The sequence below is a fragment of the Anolis sagrei genome, chromosome X (assembly GCF_037176765.1).
Source record: "Anolis sagrei isolate rAnoSag1 chromosome X, rAnoSag1.mat, whole genome shotgun sequence".
NCBI classification, from domain to species: Eukaryota; Metazoa; Chordata; class Lepidosauria; order Squamata; family Dactyloidae; genus Anolis; species Anolis sagrei.
This window is the reverse complement of record NC_090034.1, coordinates 61,191,534-61,207,003: the sequence shown is the minus strand read 5'-3', so window position 1 is coordinate 61,207,003 and position 15,470 is coordinate 61,191,534. Positions and strand designations below refer to the sequence as shown.

General features: G+C 42.0%; 1 protein-coding gene across 1 annotated transcript in view; it reads left to right on the top strand.

The window, feature by feature from the left end:
- The first annotated feature begins 6,077 nt into the window (after positions 1-6,077).
- SGSM1 (small G protein signaling modulator 1) overlaps positions 6,078-15,470 on the top strand; it is a 49,871-nt gene continuing 40,478 nt past the window's right edge. The window contains exon 1 of the mRNA XM_060784777.2: positions 6,078-6,221. Coding sequence (XP_060640760.2) covers positions 6,111-6,221 — 111 coding nt within the window. The 5' untranslated portion in view covers positions 6,078-6,110. The remainder of the gene's footprint in view (positions 6,222-15,470) is intronic.

Here is a 15,470-nt window from a genome sequence, read left to right as displayed (position 1 = left end):
CAGAGTCTTAAATGCAAAGGCAAAGTTCCCAAGATCCAAAGGCAAATAACATGAAGCATAGTCCTTTAGCATTGGTTAAACAAGAGTCCATGGCAGCAAGACAAGGTCTCAAAAAATCAGGATCAAAACCAAAGTCCCAAAGAGCCAGAAGCTTTCCCCAAAAGCCAAGGTATTTCCACAGAAGTTAACAGGGTATAAGCAACATTGCACTGACAAAGAATGCCCTTCGACCAGATCATTAAATATGTTCTCCCAACATGAAAGCATTACGTTGACCTCGAGCTTCACGTTTGTTGGCAAGGCACGCGCTTCTGCAAACTCGTAATTGCAAACGGTCCTGTCTAACCAAATCTCCACTACCTTCAAGGCCGGATAGCTCATTATCCTGGGCCTGCTAGGCCTGGTCACCCTGGGAACCAAGAGGCCCTGAGCTCTCAGAAGGAGCCTCCACCTGCAGCTGTGAAGTTTCACTATCTTTATCTAAAGCCACATTCCTTTATCTGGGGAACAGAAATGCCATCTCTTCTTCAGAATGCCTCAATAACCAGAACATGTTCAGAAATCTGTAACCCATCATCCTCCTCGTCCTGAGGAAACTCAGGCTCAGATTGAGCCACAACACTCCCTCCCTCCCCACTTACCATTTGACCCTCTAAACCTGTCCATCATCCCTCCCTCCCTTACTTCCCTCCCTTCTCCCGCTTTCAACCTGGAAGGGCTCCCATCTGCAGGGGAGAGTGAGGAAGAGGAGGAGGAGGAAACAGGTGAGGAGGAGGAGCTGGGTGAGTGGAGCGCCTTCAGGAGGCAGCTTCACAGGCTGGCATCTCCCATGATGTGTGTGATAAGGAGAGGCGCAGCTCCAGTGTAAATATATACATTACTGTATTTATTGAAAAACCACGAATCAGCGAGTCTGCAAAAAGAAAACTGCGAAGTAGTGAGGGAACACTGTATTATATTACACTACATTATTAGAGTATATTATATTATTATATTATAATATATTATAATATAACTACTTTTAATAATATTATATTGTATATGCTATTATTAATAATATTAATAATTATTATCTTAATAGTGGATACTCCGTTGGATCATGAAAATCTCCGCGCTTTAATTCAAGAGAATCTGGAAAAAGAGAGAGATGTCGTCGAACATAAACAGTCCTTATAATAATAAGGAAGAAGAATATATATATATATATATTTATTGTTGCTTCGAATAAATGATGCTGTTTTGTTGCCATTCTTTTCCATTCATTCCGCAACGAAATGGCTTCCTCTGATGGCCAATGAGCTGAACTCAATTTATAAATAGAAATTGTATAATATAATATATAATATAATTATTAAATTATTATTTTATTGTGAATGTATTACATTACATTATTTATTATTATTATTAGAGTATTTAGTTATATATTACATTTATATTATTTTACTGACACAAAAACACAGTATGTCACAGCAAACGAGATCTATATGCTGGATTTCGTATCACAAAATCACAACTCGAACACTTCCCAAGTGTCAAGGGCTGTGTGAGGTATTTTCGAATGATGTGCGCAGATCCAAGTCAGGGGGCCTTTTGCAGTTGACAGATCGTGATTTTGTCAATGTTTATTGTTTCCAAATGCCGGCTGAGATCTTTTGGCACGGCTCCCACGGTGCCAATGACCTCTGGGACCACCTGTACTAGTTTATGCCAGAGCCTTTGCAGTTCGATTTTGAGGTCCTGATAAAGGATGAGTTTTTCCTGTTGTTTTTCCTCAATGCGACTGTCACCTGGCATGGCGACATCAATAATCCAAACTTTTTTCTTTTCCACAATCGTGATGTCTGGCGTATTGTGTTCCAAAACTTGGAGCAGTTAAGGCCCCCACCACGACAAGGTGGCACCCATCAGGGGGACATTTATATCATCATCATCATCATCATCATCATCATCATCATCATCATCAGAAACACAACAAGATGAGTCCACAGCAGACACTCTGCTGGCTGTTGTATCGGATCTCACGTCGGAAACTTCCCAAGTGTCTAGGACTGTGTGATGTATCGGCGAATAATGCGTGCAGATCCCAGTAAGGTGGCCTTTTGCAGCTGGCAGATGGTAATTTTGTCAGCACCGATTGTGTTTAAGTGCAGGCCAAGGTCTTTAGGCACTGCACCCAGTGTGCTGATCACCACTGGGATCATCTTTACTGATTTGTGCCAGAGTCTTTACAGTTCAATTTTTAAATCCTCATATCGTGTCAGCTTTTCCAGTAGTTTCTCTTCAGTCCTGCTGTCACCTGGGATTGTGACATCGACGATCCATACTTTGTTTTCTAACACGATTGTGAGGTCAGGAGTATTGTGCTCCAAAACTCTGTTTGTCAGAATCCAGAAGTCCCAGAGGAGTTTGGCGTGTTCATTCTCTGTAACTCTTTCCGGCTTGTGATCCCACCAGTTCTTTGTCGCAGGCAGATGGTGTTTGTGGCACAATTTCCAATGAATCATCTGAGGAACGGTGTTGTGCCTCTGCTTGTAGTCTGTCTGCGCAATCTTCTTGCAGCAGCTGAGGATGTGGTCTATTGTTTCATCTGCTTCTTTGCAGAGTCTACATTTGGGATCTGTCATCGACTTTTCAACTCTGGCTTTGATGGCATTGGTTCTAATGGCTTGTTCTTGCAGAATCGGGCCCACCTTTTTCAGAGTCCCATTTGCGAGCCACAGCCATGTTTTTTCTTTGTCAGTTTGGCTCTCAGTTTTTCCCAGGAACTGTCCATGGAGAGCCTTCTTTTGCCAGTTTTCTCTTCTGCTCTGCATTACGGTATTTCCTCTTTGTCTTTTGCATTTTAAGCAGTTTACTACTATTGACTTCCTCAATGTTGGTTCTTGACTGCCTTTCACATAATTTGCCAGTGCATGTTTCTCGTCTTCTACCATTTGTTTCACTTGCAGAAGCCCTCTGACTCCTGATTTTCTGGGCAGCTAAAGTCTGTTGACATCACTACGCGGGTGTAATGAGTAGTGGATTGTCATCAGTTTTCTTGTTTTTCTGTCCAGATCATCCAGCTCTGCCTGTGTCCAGTTCACAATCCCAGCAGTGTATCTAGTGATGGGGATGGCCCAGGTGTTGAGAGCCTCGATCGTATTTCCGCCATTTAATTTGCTCTTCAAAACCTTTCTGACTCTTTGGATGTATTCTTTGCTGACCACATTTTTCACATGTCCATGCTTGATATTGTCCAACTGTAGTATGCCCAGATATTGATAGACTTCAGGCTGATTGCATTTTATGGTTCATGCGTTTGGCATCTCTATGCCCTCACTGTGAGTCATTTTACCTTACTTTAATGCCACTGTGGCTCATTTGTCTATGCTGAACTCCATATTGATGTCAGTGCTGGTCAGTGACTGGATTTCTGGTTCTGATTTTCCATAAAGCTTTAGATCAGTGGTTCTCAACCTGGGGGTCGGGACCCCTGGGGGGGTCACGAGGGGGTTTCAGAGGGGTCGCCAAAGACCATCCAAAAATGTATTTTATGTTGGTCATAGGGGTTCCATGTGGGAAGTTTGGCCCAGTTCTATCATTGGTAGGGATCAGAATGAACTTTTATTGTAGGTGAACTATAAATCCCAGCAACTAAAACTCTCAAATGCAAGGTCTATTTTCCCCAAACTCCACCAGTGTTTATTCACATTGGGCATGTTGAGTATTCATGGCAAGTTTGGTCCAGATCCATCATTGTTTGAGTCTCTGGATCTATTTATTTATTTACTTCATTTATATACCGCTTTTCTCAGCCCTTAGGTGACTCAAAGCTGTTAACAACAGCAATTTCAATGCACACTTTACAAAACAATTAAAGCATTTAAAAACAATAGCATAACAACAATTGAACATCAATATAACAAATCATTCACGTCTCATCAATAGAATCAGAATCCAATCTCATCATCCATTATTCCGTGTTCCTTGTAATCAATTACACTGCCTAATCAAATGCCTGTTCCAACAACCAGGTCTTCACTTTCCTCCAGAATACCAATAAGGAGGGGGCTGATCTGATATCTGTAGGGAGGGCGTTCCACAGCTGAGGGGCCACCACTGAGAAGGCCCTGTCTCTCGTCCCCGCCAGGCGTGCCTGTGATGCCGGCGGGACCAAGAGCAGGGCCTCACCGGATGATCTTAATGTCCTAGCCTGGTTCATAGGAGATGCGTTCGGACAGGTAAGTCGGGCCAGTACCGTTTAGGGCTTTATAGGCTAAAGCCAGCACTTTGAATCTAGGTGAACTACAACTCCAAAACTCAAGGTCAGTGCCCACCAAACCCTTCCAGTATTTTCTGTTGGTCAAGGGAGTTCTGTGTGGCAAGATTGGTTCAATTCCATTGTTGGAGTTCAGAATGCTCTTTGATTGTAGGTAAACTATAAATCCCAGCAACTACAACTCCCAAGTGACAACATCAATCCCCTGCCAACCCCACCAGTTTTCAAATTGGGGCATATCACGTATTTGTGCCAAATGTGGTCCAGTGAATGAAAATACATCCTGCATATCAGATATTTATATTATGATTAATAACAATAGCAAAACTGTAGTTGTGAAGTAGCAACAAAAATAATATGGTTGGGGATCACCACAACATGAGGAACTGTATTAAGGGGTTGCAGCATTAGAAAGGTTGAGAACCACTGCTTTAGATCATCCATGTACAGCAAGTGAGAGATTTTTGGTGAATTTCTTGCTAAACAAGACGTCCATAATAATAATAATAATGATGATGTTGATGATGATGTTTCCTTTCTGGTGGGCGTGGCTTCCGCTGCCCTAGTCTCTACAGCGAGGGGGCGTGGCTTTGAAAATCGAGTCCACCGATTTCTTCTTATTCGTTCTTTCCCTCAGGGTGGGCGTGGCTTTGCAAATTGACTCGCCTCTCTCTTCTTCCTATTCGCTCTTCCCTCCTCTTAGCCCGGCCCCTTCTCCTCCCCCCTCCCCCCCCGCCTTCAGCGAGGCTCAATTTCCATTGCCGCGCCCCCTGGGAAGAGAAAGAGCGAATGAGAAGGAAGCGGCGGGAGTGCTATTTGCATAGCCTCGCCCACTGGGAAGAAAAAGAGCGAATGAGAAGGAAGCGGCGGGGATGCTATTTGCATAGCCGCGCCCACTGGGAAGGGAAAGAGCGAATGGTAAAGAAGCAGCGGGAGTTATTTGCATAGCCTCGCCCCCTGGGAAGGCAAAGAGCGAATGAGAAGGAAGCGGCGGGGGTGCTATTTGCATAGCCGCGCCCACTGGGAAGGGAAAGAGCGAATGAGAAGGAAGCGGCGGGGATGCTATTTGCATAGCCGTGCCTCCTGGGAAGGGAAAGAGCGAATGGGAAGGAAGCGGCGGGGATGCTATTGGCATAGCCGCGCCCACTGGGAAGGGAAAGAGCGAATGGTAAAGAAGCAGCGGGGGTGCTATTTGCATAGCCGCGCCCACTGAGAAGGGAAAGAGCGAATGGTAAAGAAGCAGCGGGTGTTATTTGCATAGCCTCGCCCCCTGGGAGGGACAGCGAATGGGAAGGAATTGCGGGGATTCTATTTACATAGGGTTGTTGTAGGTTTTTTCGGGCTCTATGGCCATGTTCTAGAGCAGGCATGGGGAACCTTCGGCTCTCCAGGTGTGGTGGACTTCAACTCCCACAATTCCTTGAGGCCAAGGTGAATGCCGAGCCTCAAGGAATTGTGGGAGTTGAAGTCCACCACACCTGGAGAGCCGAAGGTTCCTGACCCCTGTTCTAGAGGCATGACGTTTGGCAAGCATCCTCAGAGGTAGTGAGGTCTATTTGCATAGTCCCGCCCCCTGGGAGGGAAAGAGCGAGTGGGAAGGATGCGGCGGGCATTCGATTTGCATAGCCCCGCCCCGTGTGAAGGGAAAAAGCGAATGGGAAGAAAGCGGCGGGAATACTATTTGCATAGCCGCGCCCACTGGGAAGGGAAAGAGCGAATGAGAAGGAAGCGGCGGGGATGCTATTTGCATAGCCGCGCCCCCTGGGAGGGAAAGAACGAATAGGGCGAGGGCGTGGCCTGGTTTGCATAGCCCCGCCCCCTTCTTTCCCCCTCATTCTCCTCAGCGGCGGACATGATGGCAGAGGCAGCGCTTTCCTCTCCCGTTTCTTCTCTTCCTGCTGCTTCTTCTCTTTCTTCGGAAGCCGAAGTCCGGCAGAGGCTTCTCCGAAATGCCAAGAAAGAGGTGAGGGATAAAAAAAGACGGCCATAAATAAAGGCATTTTTGAGGCAGTTCCCTAACGCGCATGCGCAGAGGTACTAGCTCAAGCGAGCAAGGCAATTCCCTAGTGCGCATGCCCGGAAGGCACTAGTCTATTTATTCATTTAAATATCTATTCCTTTATTTCTTTAAATCTATTTTATTTATTATTACATTATATTTGCCGCTTTTTAAAACGTATATAATATTATAGTATTTTTTACATTATAGTTGTGGCTTATGTTTAATTAATTATAGAATATGATAAGGTTTTCATTCATTTATTATTTATATTTATTGATAATTTATAATAATTATAAGTAAACAGATCTATCTATATATATATAAATGCTCTGTGCGTAATGAGTACCTTAAAAACAAAAGAAACCATGGACAAAATCACACAAAATTTGGCAACAAAACGTCTCACAACACAAGGAGTGCCCGTCACTCAAAAAATTGTGATTTTTGTCATTTGGGAGTTGTAGATGCTGGGATTTATAGTTCACCTACAATCAAAGAGCATTCTGAACCCCACAAGTGATAGAATTGGGCCAAACTTCCCACACAGAACTCCCATGATCAACAGAAAATACTGGAAGGGTTTGGTGGGCATTGACCTTGAGTTTGGGAGTTGTAGTTCACCTACACCCAGAGAGCACTGTGGACTCAACCAATGATGGATCTGGACCAAACTTGGCACAAGCACTCAATGCGCCCAAATATGAACACAGATGGAGTTTGGGGGAAATAGGCCTTAACATTTGGGAGTTTTAGTCACTGGGATTCACAGTTCACCTACAATCAAAGAGCATTCTGAACCCCATGAACGACAGAATCGAGGCAAACTTCCCACACAGAACCCCCATGACCAACAGAAAATACTTAAGGCCATCCAGTCCAACTCCCTTCATCAGAGCAAGAAAATGTAATCAGAGCCCTCCTGACAAAGAGCCATGTAGCCATAGATATAGATAGATAGATGTGATTCACACACACACTGATATAGTATCATAGATTTGAAAGGGACCTTTAAAGAAGGACAATGATATCTTGAATGTTCAAGGATAGGCCAACCAGACACTCTCCACATCAACACTGACAAAGAAACAGCAACAAATACTGTTTACCGACAAGTAGAAAGACTTTACATATATTAGAAACCAACACTTTCTCATTACTTTATTTTCCAGATAAACAGACTGGGCCACAGCAACGCGTGGCAGGGGACAGCTAGTTTATTATAAATATGTTTTGTGGCCCATTTTTATTTATATACTAAAGGGAAAGGTTTCCCCCTGATATTAAGTCAGCGGTACCTGTTGATCTAGTTACATTTGCATGGTTTTGAACTGTTACGTTGGCAGACGCTGGGGCTAACAGCGGGAGCCCACTCCACTCCCCAGATTCGAAATGCCAACCTTTTGACATATCTACATATTATATCGGGGGGGCCGGTGGCACAGTGGGTTAAAGCACTGAGCTGCTGAGCTTGTTGACCAAAAGGTCACAGGTTCGATTCCAGGGAGCGGCGTGAGCTTCTGCTGTCAGCCCTAGCTTCTACCAACCTAGCAGTTCAAAAACATGTAAATGTGAGTAGATCAATAGGTACCGCTCCGGCGGGAAGGTAACAGCGCTCCATGCGGTCATGCTGGCCACATGACCTTGGAGATGTCTATGGACAACGCCGGCTCTTCGGCTTAGAAATGGAGATGAGCACCACACCCCAAAGTCAGACATGACTGGACTTAATGTCAGGGGACAACCTTTACCTACCTACATATTATATCATGTTTATTTACATACTAGCCGTCCCGTGCCACGCGTTGCTGTGGTCCACATGGGGGTTCTGTGTGGGAGGTTTGGCCCAATTCTGTCATTGATGGAGTTAAGAATGCTCTCTGATTGTAGGTGAACTATAAATCCCAGCAACTACAACTCCCAAATGTCAAGATTCTATTTTCCCCAAACTCCACCAGTGCTCACATTTGGGCATATTGAGTATTCGTGTAGAGTTTGGTCCAGGTCCATCATAGTTTGAGTCCACAGTGATCTCTGGATGTAGGTGAACTACAACTTCAAAACCAAAGGACACTGCCCACCAAACCCTTCCAGTATTTTCTGTTGGCCATGGGAGAACTGTGTGCCAAGTTTGGTTCAATTCCATCGTTGGTGGGGTTAAGAATGCTCTTTGATTGTAGGTGAATTATAATTCCCAGCAACTACAACTCCGAAATGACAAAATCAATTTTTTTTTAGTGAAGGACATACAGTGGGTTGTTAGGTGTCTTGTGTCCAAATTTGGTGTCAATTTGTCCAGTGGTTTTTGAGTTCTGTTAATCCCACAAACGAACATTACATTTTTATTTATATAGATTATATTTTAGAATCATAGAGTCAAAGAGTTGGAAGAGACCTCATGGGCCATCCAGTTCAACCCCATTCTGCCAAGAAGCAGGAATATTGTATTCAAAACACCCCCGACAGATGGCCATCCAGCCTCTGTTTAAAAGCTTCCAAAGAAGGAGCCTCCACCACACTCCGGGGCAGAGAGTTCCATTGCTTATCTTATTATTATTTATATGACATTATCATATTTATATGTATATAATATTATCGGTGCCCCGGTGGCACAGTGGGTTAAAGCACTGAGCTGCTGAGCTTGTTGATCGAAAGGTCACAGGTTCGATTCCGGGGAGCGGCGTGAGCTTCCGCCGTCAGCCCTAGCTTCTGCCAACCTAGCAGTTCGAAAACATGCAAATGTGAGTAGATCAATAGGTACCGCTCCGGCGTGAAGGTAACGGCGCTCCATGCAGTCATGCCGGCCACATGACCTTGGAGATGTCTACGGACAACGCTGGCTCTTCGGCTTAGAAATGGAGATGAGCACCACCCCCCAGAGTCAGACATGACTGGACTTAATGTCAGGGGACTACCTTTACCTATAATATTATCATATTTTTATTTATATAATAATATTATTTATATTATACTTTAATATTAATAATACTAATAATAACTTTATTTTTGTTCCCTGCCTCCATCTCCCCGAAAGGACTCGGGGCGGCTTACACAGGGACAAGCCCGAAATACAGATTAAAACACACACAATAAAATCAAATCAATGACAACACATAAGAAAAAACATATCACAATAACAAACAAACATTTTAAAACCATATCATGGCCGAACGATTACGTGCTAAATACGGTGGGCAATGGTTCCTAAAAGAGGGCCAAGGGAAAATGCAAGATTCAATTTAAAATCAATAAGGCCCACTGGGAGGGTAATGTCATTAGCCATTTAAAGTGTCAGGATTACAGGAAGGAGTGCCAAACTAAAGTGCAGGAGCTTTGGTAAGATCGAACCAATTATCTGATGAACTGCCTAGTCAAATACACAACGGAGCATCCAGGTTTTTCAATCTGGATAGAGTAGGTGCCGGTCTGATCTCCCTAGGTAGAGAGTTCCAGAGCCGAGGGGCCACCACCGAGACGGCCCTCTCCCTCATTCCCACCAACCACAAGCGAGAGAAGAGCCTCCCTGAATGATCTTAGAGTATATGCTGGTTCGTAGGGGAAGATGTGATTGCGAAGATTGACAGGTCCTGAACTGTGTAGGGCTTTGTAGGTGATAACCTGCACCTTGAATTGGGACCGGAAATGTATTGGCAGCCAGTGGAGCTGTTTGAACAGGGGGGTTGACCACTCCCTGTAACTAGCTCCTTTTAGTAATCTAGTAATTTTATTTTTATTTTTGTTACATTATATTATTTTATTTATATTTTATTAGATTACATTTCTATTTATTTATTTCTTATAATAAATAATAATAATAATAATAATAATAATAATAAACTTTATTTGTACCTCGCTACCATCTCCCCAAGGGACTCGGTGCGGCTTACATGAGGCCAAGCCCAAAGTACATCAAACACAACATCAATAAACAATAAATAAAATACAAATCATATAAATCACATAAACAAAAAAAATCAATAGTGACATAAACAATTTTAAAAATGGCCGGGCCAAATGCAATAGATTAACATTATTTATTTATTTATTTATTGATTGATTTAAACGTTTTCTATACCGATCTTCTCACCTCCAAGAGGGACTCAGATCCGGTTCACAACATGTGTTCATATACAAAAATACAAAATGTATTATCATTACACAATTAAAAACATATTACAATACAATTGAAAATATGCTGACATGAACAAGGTAAAATATAACTAGGATAGGATTTTTCGGAGAGAAATGAGAGAGCACAGTACATCCTAAGCATTACATAAATTAGTATAAAACTGATAAAAATAGAAGGAGCACAAGCAACTAAATATGTTTTGACCAAAAATGGGCAAAAGCTACTGCATTATCTGAGGTCTCAAACCACTCTTCCTCTGTGCATTAGGCAGGACATTGTGGTCAAGCATATAGGTGTGGAGTTGTCTTTTCTGCTCCACAGTCGGACAAGCTTATGCCAACCTAGCAGTTCGAAAACATGCAAAATGTGAGTAGATCAATAGGTACCGCCTTGGCGGGAAGGTAATGGCACTCCATGTAGTCATGTCAGTGGCTACATGACCTTGGAGGTGTCTATGCTCTTCAGGTTAGAAATGGAGATGAGCAGCAGTCCCTCCAGAGTCTGAGACGATTAGGCTTAATGTCAAACCTTACCTTTACCAATAATAATAATAATAATCATTATTTATATACCGCTCCATCTCCCCGAGGGGACTCAAGAGTGGTTCCCAGGTAACATCACCTATAATATTTTATTTATGATATATTATAATATTATTTATATTATACTTTACTGTTATTATTATTTAGAACTTTTTATATCCCATTTTTCTCTACCTCCGTGGAGGGACTCAGAACGGCTAACAACAGCAAAAATTCAATCCTACACAATAAATAACATTTTAAAAACAACATACATGATAAACAAGTTATAAAAATACATATAAAAGCCAGTTCACCGAGTTAAAAACATCATCCAACTCAATCCAAACATTGTGGTCCAGTAACTCTTAGTCTTTACCAGCTCAATCCATCAATCTGTTAATGCCTGATTCCAAAGCCAGGATTTCAGTTGCTTCCTGAAGGTCAGGAGGGAGGGGGCAGACCTAACCTTGATGGGGAGAGAGTTCCATAGCCGGGGGCCATCACAGAGAAGTCCCTGTCTCTTTATATAATAGATTATTAGATTATATTTCTGGCTTATTACTATATCTGTTGTAATAATTTTATTATTTATTATTATGTCTGTTGTAATATAATATAATTTTATTTATCTTCTATTATTTTTATATTATCTTCTATTATTTGTTATAATGTTATTTTATTTTATTTTTATTTTTACATTATATATGTGGCTTTTAAAATTATATAACAATATTTTTACATTATATTGTAATATTTATATTATATCATTATATTATTTTATTATATTAAAGTATTATTATTTGTTATATTGTTATAGCATAATAATATTTTTATTTGTATTATATTATAGTATTTTTTAAATTTATATAATATATTATTAGATTATATTTCTGGTTGAATGCTATGTCTATTATATATACTTCTGTATATATAATATTAATAATAATAATAATTTTTATTGATTTGCCCTTAGGCCATATCACAATAGCAAACCAAACAACAAGGCTTGATAAGACTTGATTGCACTCTATGTAGTAAGTTAAAATAAGACACTTATATAATGGCGCTCCATGCAGTCATGCCGGCCACATGACCTTGGAGGTGTCTACGGACAACGCTGGCTCTTCGGCTTAGAAATGGAGATGAGCACCACACCCCAGACTGGACATGACTGGACTTAATGTCAGGGGACTACCTTTACCTTTACCTATAACAAAACAGTAAATAAATATGATATGATTATATATATATAAATATATATACTTGTGTGTGTGTATAAATATTTATATACACACACATACACATGCATATAGTAATTCAAATAATATATAAATGCAATAATATAATATGCAAATAATAGTATAATAATTTTATATTACATTATATTAATATTATATCTGTATTACATATTTTATTATATGTATATAAGAATAAAAATATAATATGAAAATACTATTACATTAAACTAGTAACATAAAATTATAATATAATATAAATACAAATAATATAATATTTTAATGTTATATCACTCTGAAACTCCCTAGTCATTCCTGAGTTTGTATTTGGTCATCTGCATCCATGATTACACAACCGTTTTTGGGTGGGATGTGGTCCCCTTTGCTGAGCTATGGGACCATGTTTGGGATGTCTTACTCCTCGTGTTTGCACCCACCTCTTGTAATTGTTGTGTAGACAGTAGTAGGTTGTTTGTAGTGATGCCATTAGAGCTTAAATGTCTCAGCTGAGTATAATTGTCGTTTGGGGACTCTGGTGTTTCTCGTGGATTTTGTGTCATGTTGATCCCAGGATTCCCTACATTTGAGGAGTCCTGATTGTTTTGGGAAACTTGTTGCGGGGATTCATCAGGTTCTTGGCTCTCGGCTTGGGAGACACTGATCTGATCATTTTTTAGATAAGGAGAGATTTTCATCTGGCCCTTAGGATTCTTTTTCTTCTTTCCGAGTGGCAGCGCAACCGTATATTTTATGTCTTTAATACCTTTAATCATTTTACCCAAAGTCCTTTTTCTTTTCCTTGGTCTTTGTTCGAGGGTGGAGGATTCTGTGAGGTGAACTATGGCCTGCACCTCTTGTTTTGAGTCCTTACAGGAGTTGGACCTAAGGACTAGAGGGCCTTCCTTCCCATTGATGCTAGAGTATTGAGCTGATTCTGAGGTCATCTCTGGCATCAGCTCTTGGTTGCACTCCACATTTATTTCCAACTGTTCTTCGGTTCTTGTTATCGGTGATTTTGGGTGATTATTGGAGGCAGATATCAACCTCTGTGTGAGCTCCTGGGGCATTGTCAGTGGAGGTTGAAGGGATTCAGTTTGAGCGGAAGGGCCATTTGTTGCTGTTTGACCTTTTTTGGCTTGGCCACGGTAGTCCACACTCTGGTTACATCCCGCATAGACTACTGCAACACTCTCTACGTGGGGTTGCCTTTGAAGACTGCTCGAAAGCTTCAAATGGTCCAGGTTGCTAACAGGAGCAGCACTCAGGGAGCATACTACTCCTCTGTTGCGCCAGCTCCACTGGCTACCAGTTTGCTACCGGGCACAATTCAAAGTGCTGGCTTTAGCCTACAAAGCCCTAAACGGTTCTAGCCCTACTTACCTCTCCGAACGCATCTCCTCCTATGAACCGACTAGGACACTAAGATCATCTGGGGAGGCCCTGCTCTCGGTCCCGCCTGCATCACAGGCGCGCTTGGCGGGGACGAGAGACAGGGCCTTCTAGGTGGTGGCCCCTCGGCTGTGGAACGCCCTGCCTGCAGATATCAGATTGGCCCCTTCCCTGCTGGCGTTTCGGAGGAAAGTGAAGACCTGGATGTTCGAACAAGCATTTGATTAAACAGTGTAATTGAACATAGGAATATGGAATAATGGATGACGAGACTGGATTCTGATTTTACTGTTGAGGCGCTAATGATTGTTATACTGATGTTAATGATTTATGTGATAATTGTTTTTAATTGCCCTATACTTGTTTTGTGATGTTTTGTACTGATGTTGTTCACCGCTTTGAGTCGCCTGAGGGCTGAGAAAAGCGGTATAGAAATAAAGTAAATAAATACATAAAATAAAATAAATATTTTTTTTGCAATGAGAGTTTTTCAAGAGGGGTTGGCACCGCATCTCTGTAAAGGACCTTTTCACAATAATTCCATAGGAGCATCTAAAGTGGTCTCTTATTTTTAATATATTTTGAGTAAGAAATTCATCTTGGAAGGTGATAACTGCCCTTTTGTAAAAGCTGTCACTGGGCAACCAGAATGGTGGCAGAATATCCTTTGGCTTTAATTCTCTCTGTAGGATGCTGCTAAGAGATGTCAGAATCCTATTCTTACTGCTCCATTTTTCCCCAGTTTAAGTGTGAATTTTCTATATGAAACACCAGCTGACAGGAGGCTTCTCTTCTGGCTTTGTGTTGGGTTCCTTTGCAGGTTTCACAAGTTCGTGCTTAGCTGTATGATTTGCTAAAGGAAGGTCCTGCCGAAACTTAGTCTGGCTCATTAGGGATTGTAACAGAGTCTTTATTTCAAATATTGTCGAAGGCTTTCATGGCCGGAATCACTGGGTTGTTGTAGGTTTTTTCGGGCTGTATGGCCATGGTCTAGAGGCATTCTCTCCTGAGGTTTCGCCTGCGCTTTGGCAAGCATCCTCAGAGGTAGTGAGGTCTGTTGGAACTAGGCAAAAGGATTTCATAGAATCATAGAATCAAAGAGTTGGAAGAGACCTCATGGGCCATCCAGTCCAACCCCATTCTGCCAAGAAGCAGGAATATTGCATTCAAATCACCCCTGACAGATGGCCATCCAGCCTCTGTTTAAAAGCTTCCAAAGAAGGAGCCTCCACCACACTCCAGGGCAGAGAGTTCCACTGCTGAACGGCTCTCACAGTCAGGAAGTTCTTCCTCATGTTCAGATGGAATCTCCTCTCTTGTAGTTTGAAGCCATTGTTCCGCGTCCTAGTCTCCAAGGAAGCAGAAAACAAGCTTGCTCCCTCCTCCCTGTGGCTTCCTCTCACATATTTATACATGGCTATCATATCCCCTCTCAGCTTTCTCTTCTTCAGGCTAAACATGCCCAGCTCCTTAAGCCTCCTCATAGGGCTTGTTCTCCAGACCCTTGATCATTTTAGTCGCTCTCCTCTGGACACATTCCAGCTTGTCAATATCTCTCTTGAATTGTGGTGCCCAGAATTGGACACAATATTCCAGGTGTGGTCTAACCAAAGCGGAATAGAGGGGTAGCATTACTTCCTTAGATCTAGACACTATGCTCCTATTGATGCAGGCCAGAATCCCATTGGAATTCTGAGCTAGCAAAAAAAGGAACTGATGTCGTCGTCTTCTCGCAACTTCTCCGGAACAATCTGATCAAAGGCTCTGTATATCTGTGGCATGACCAGGGTGAGACAAAGGACTCTTCTCTGCTAGAGCTAGGTGTGAATGTTTCAACTGACCACCTTTATTTCAAATATTTGCCCATTTATGTCTCTTATTCTTTCACAAATAGCCGCCATAGTCTCTTGAGATAAAAACACATGCTGGGAAA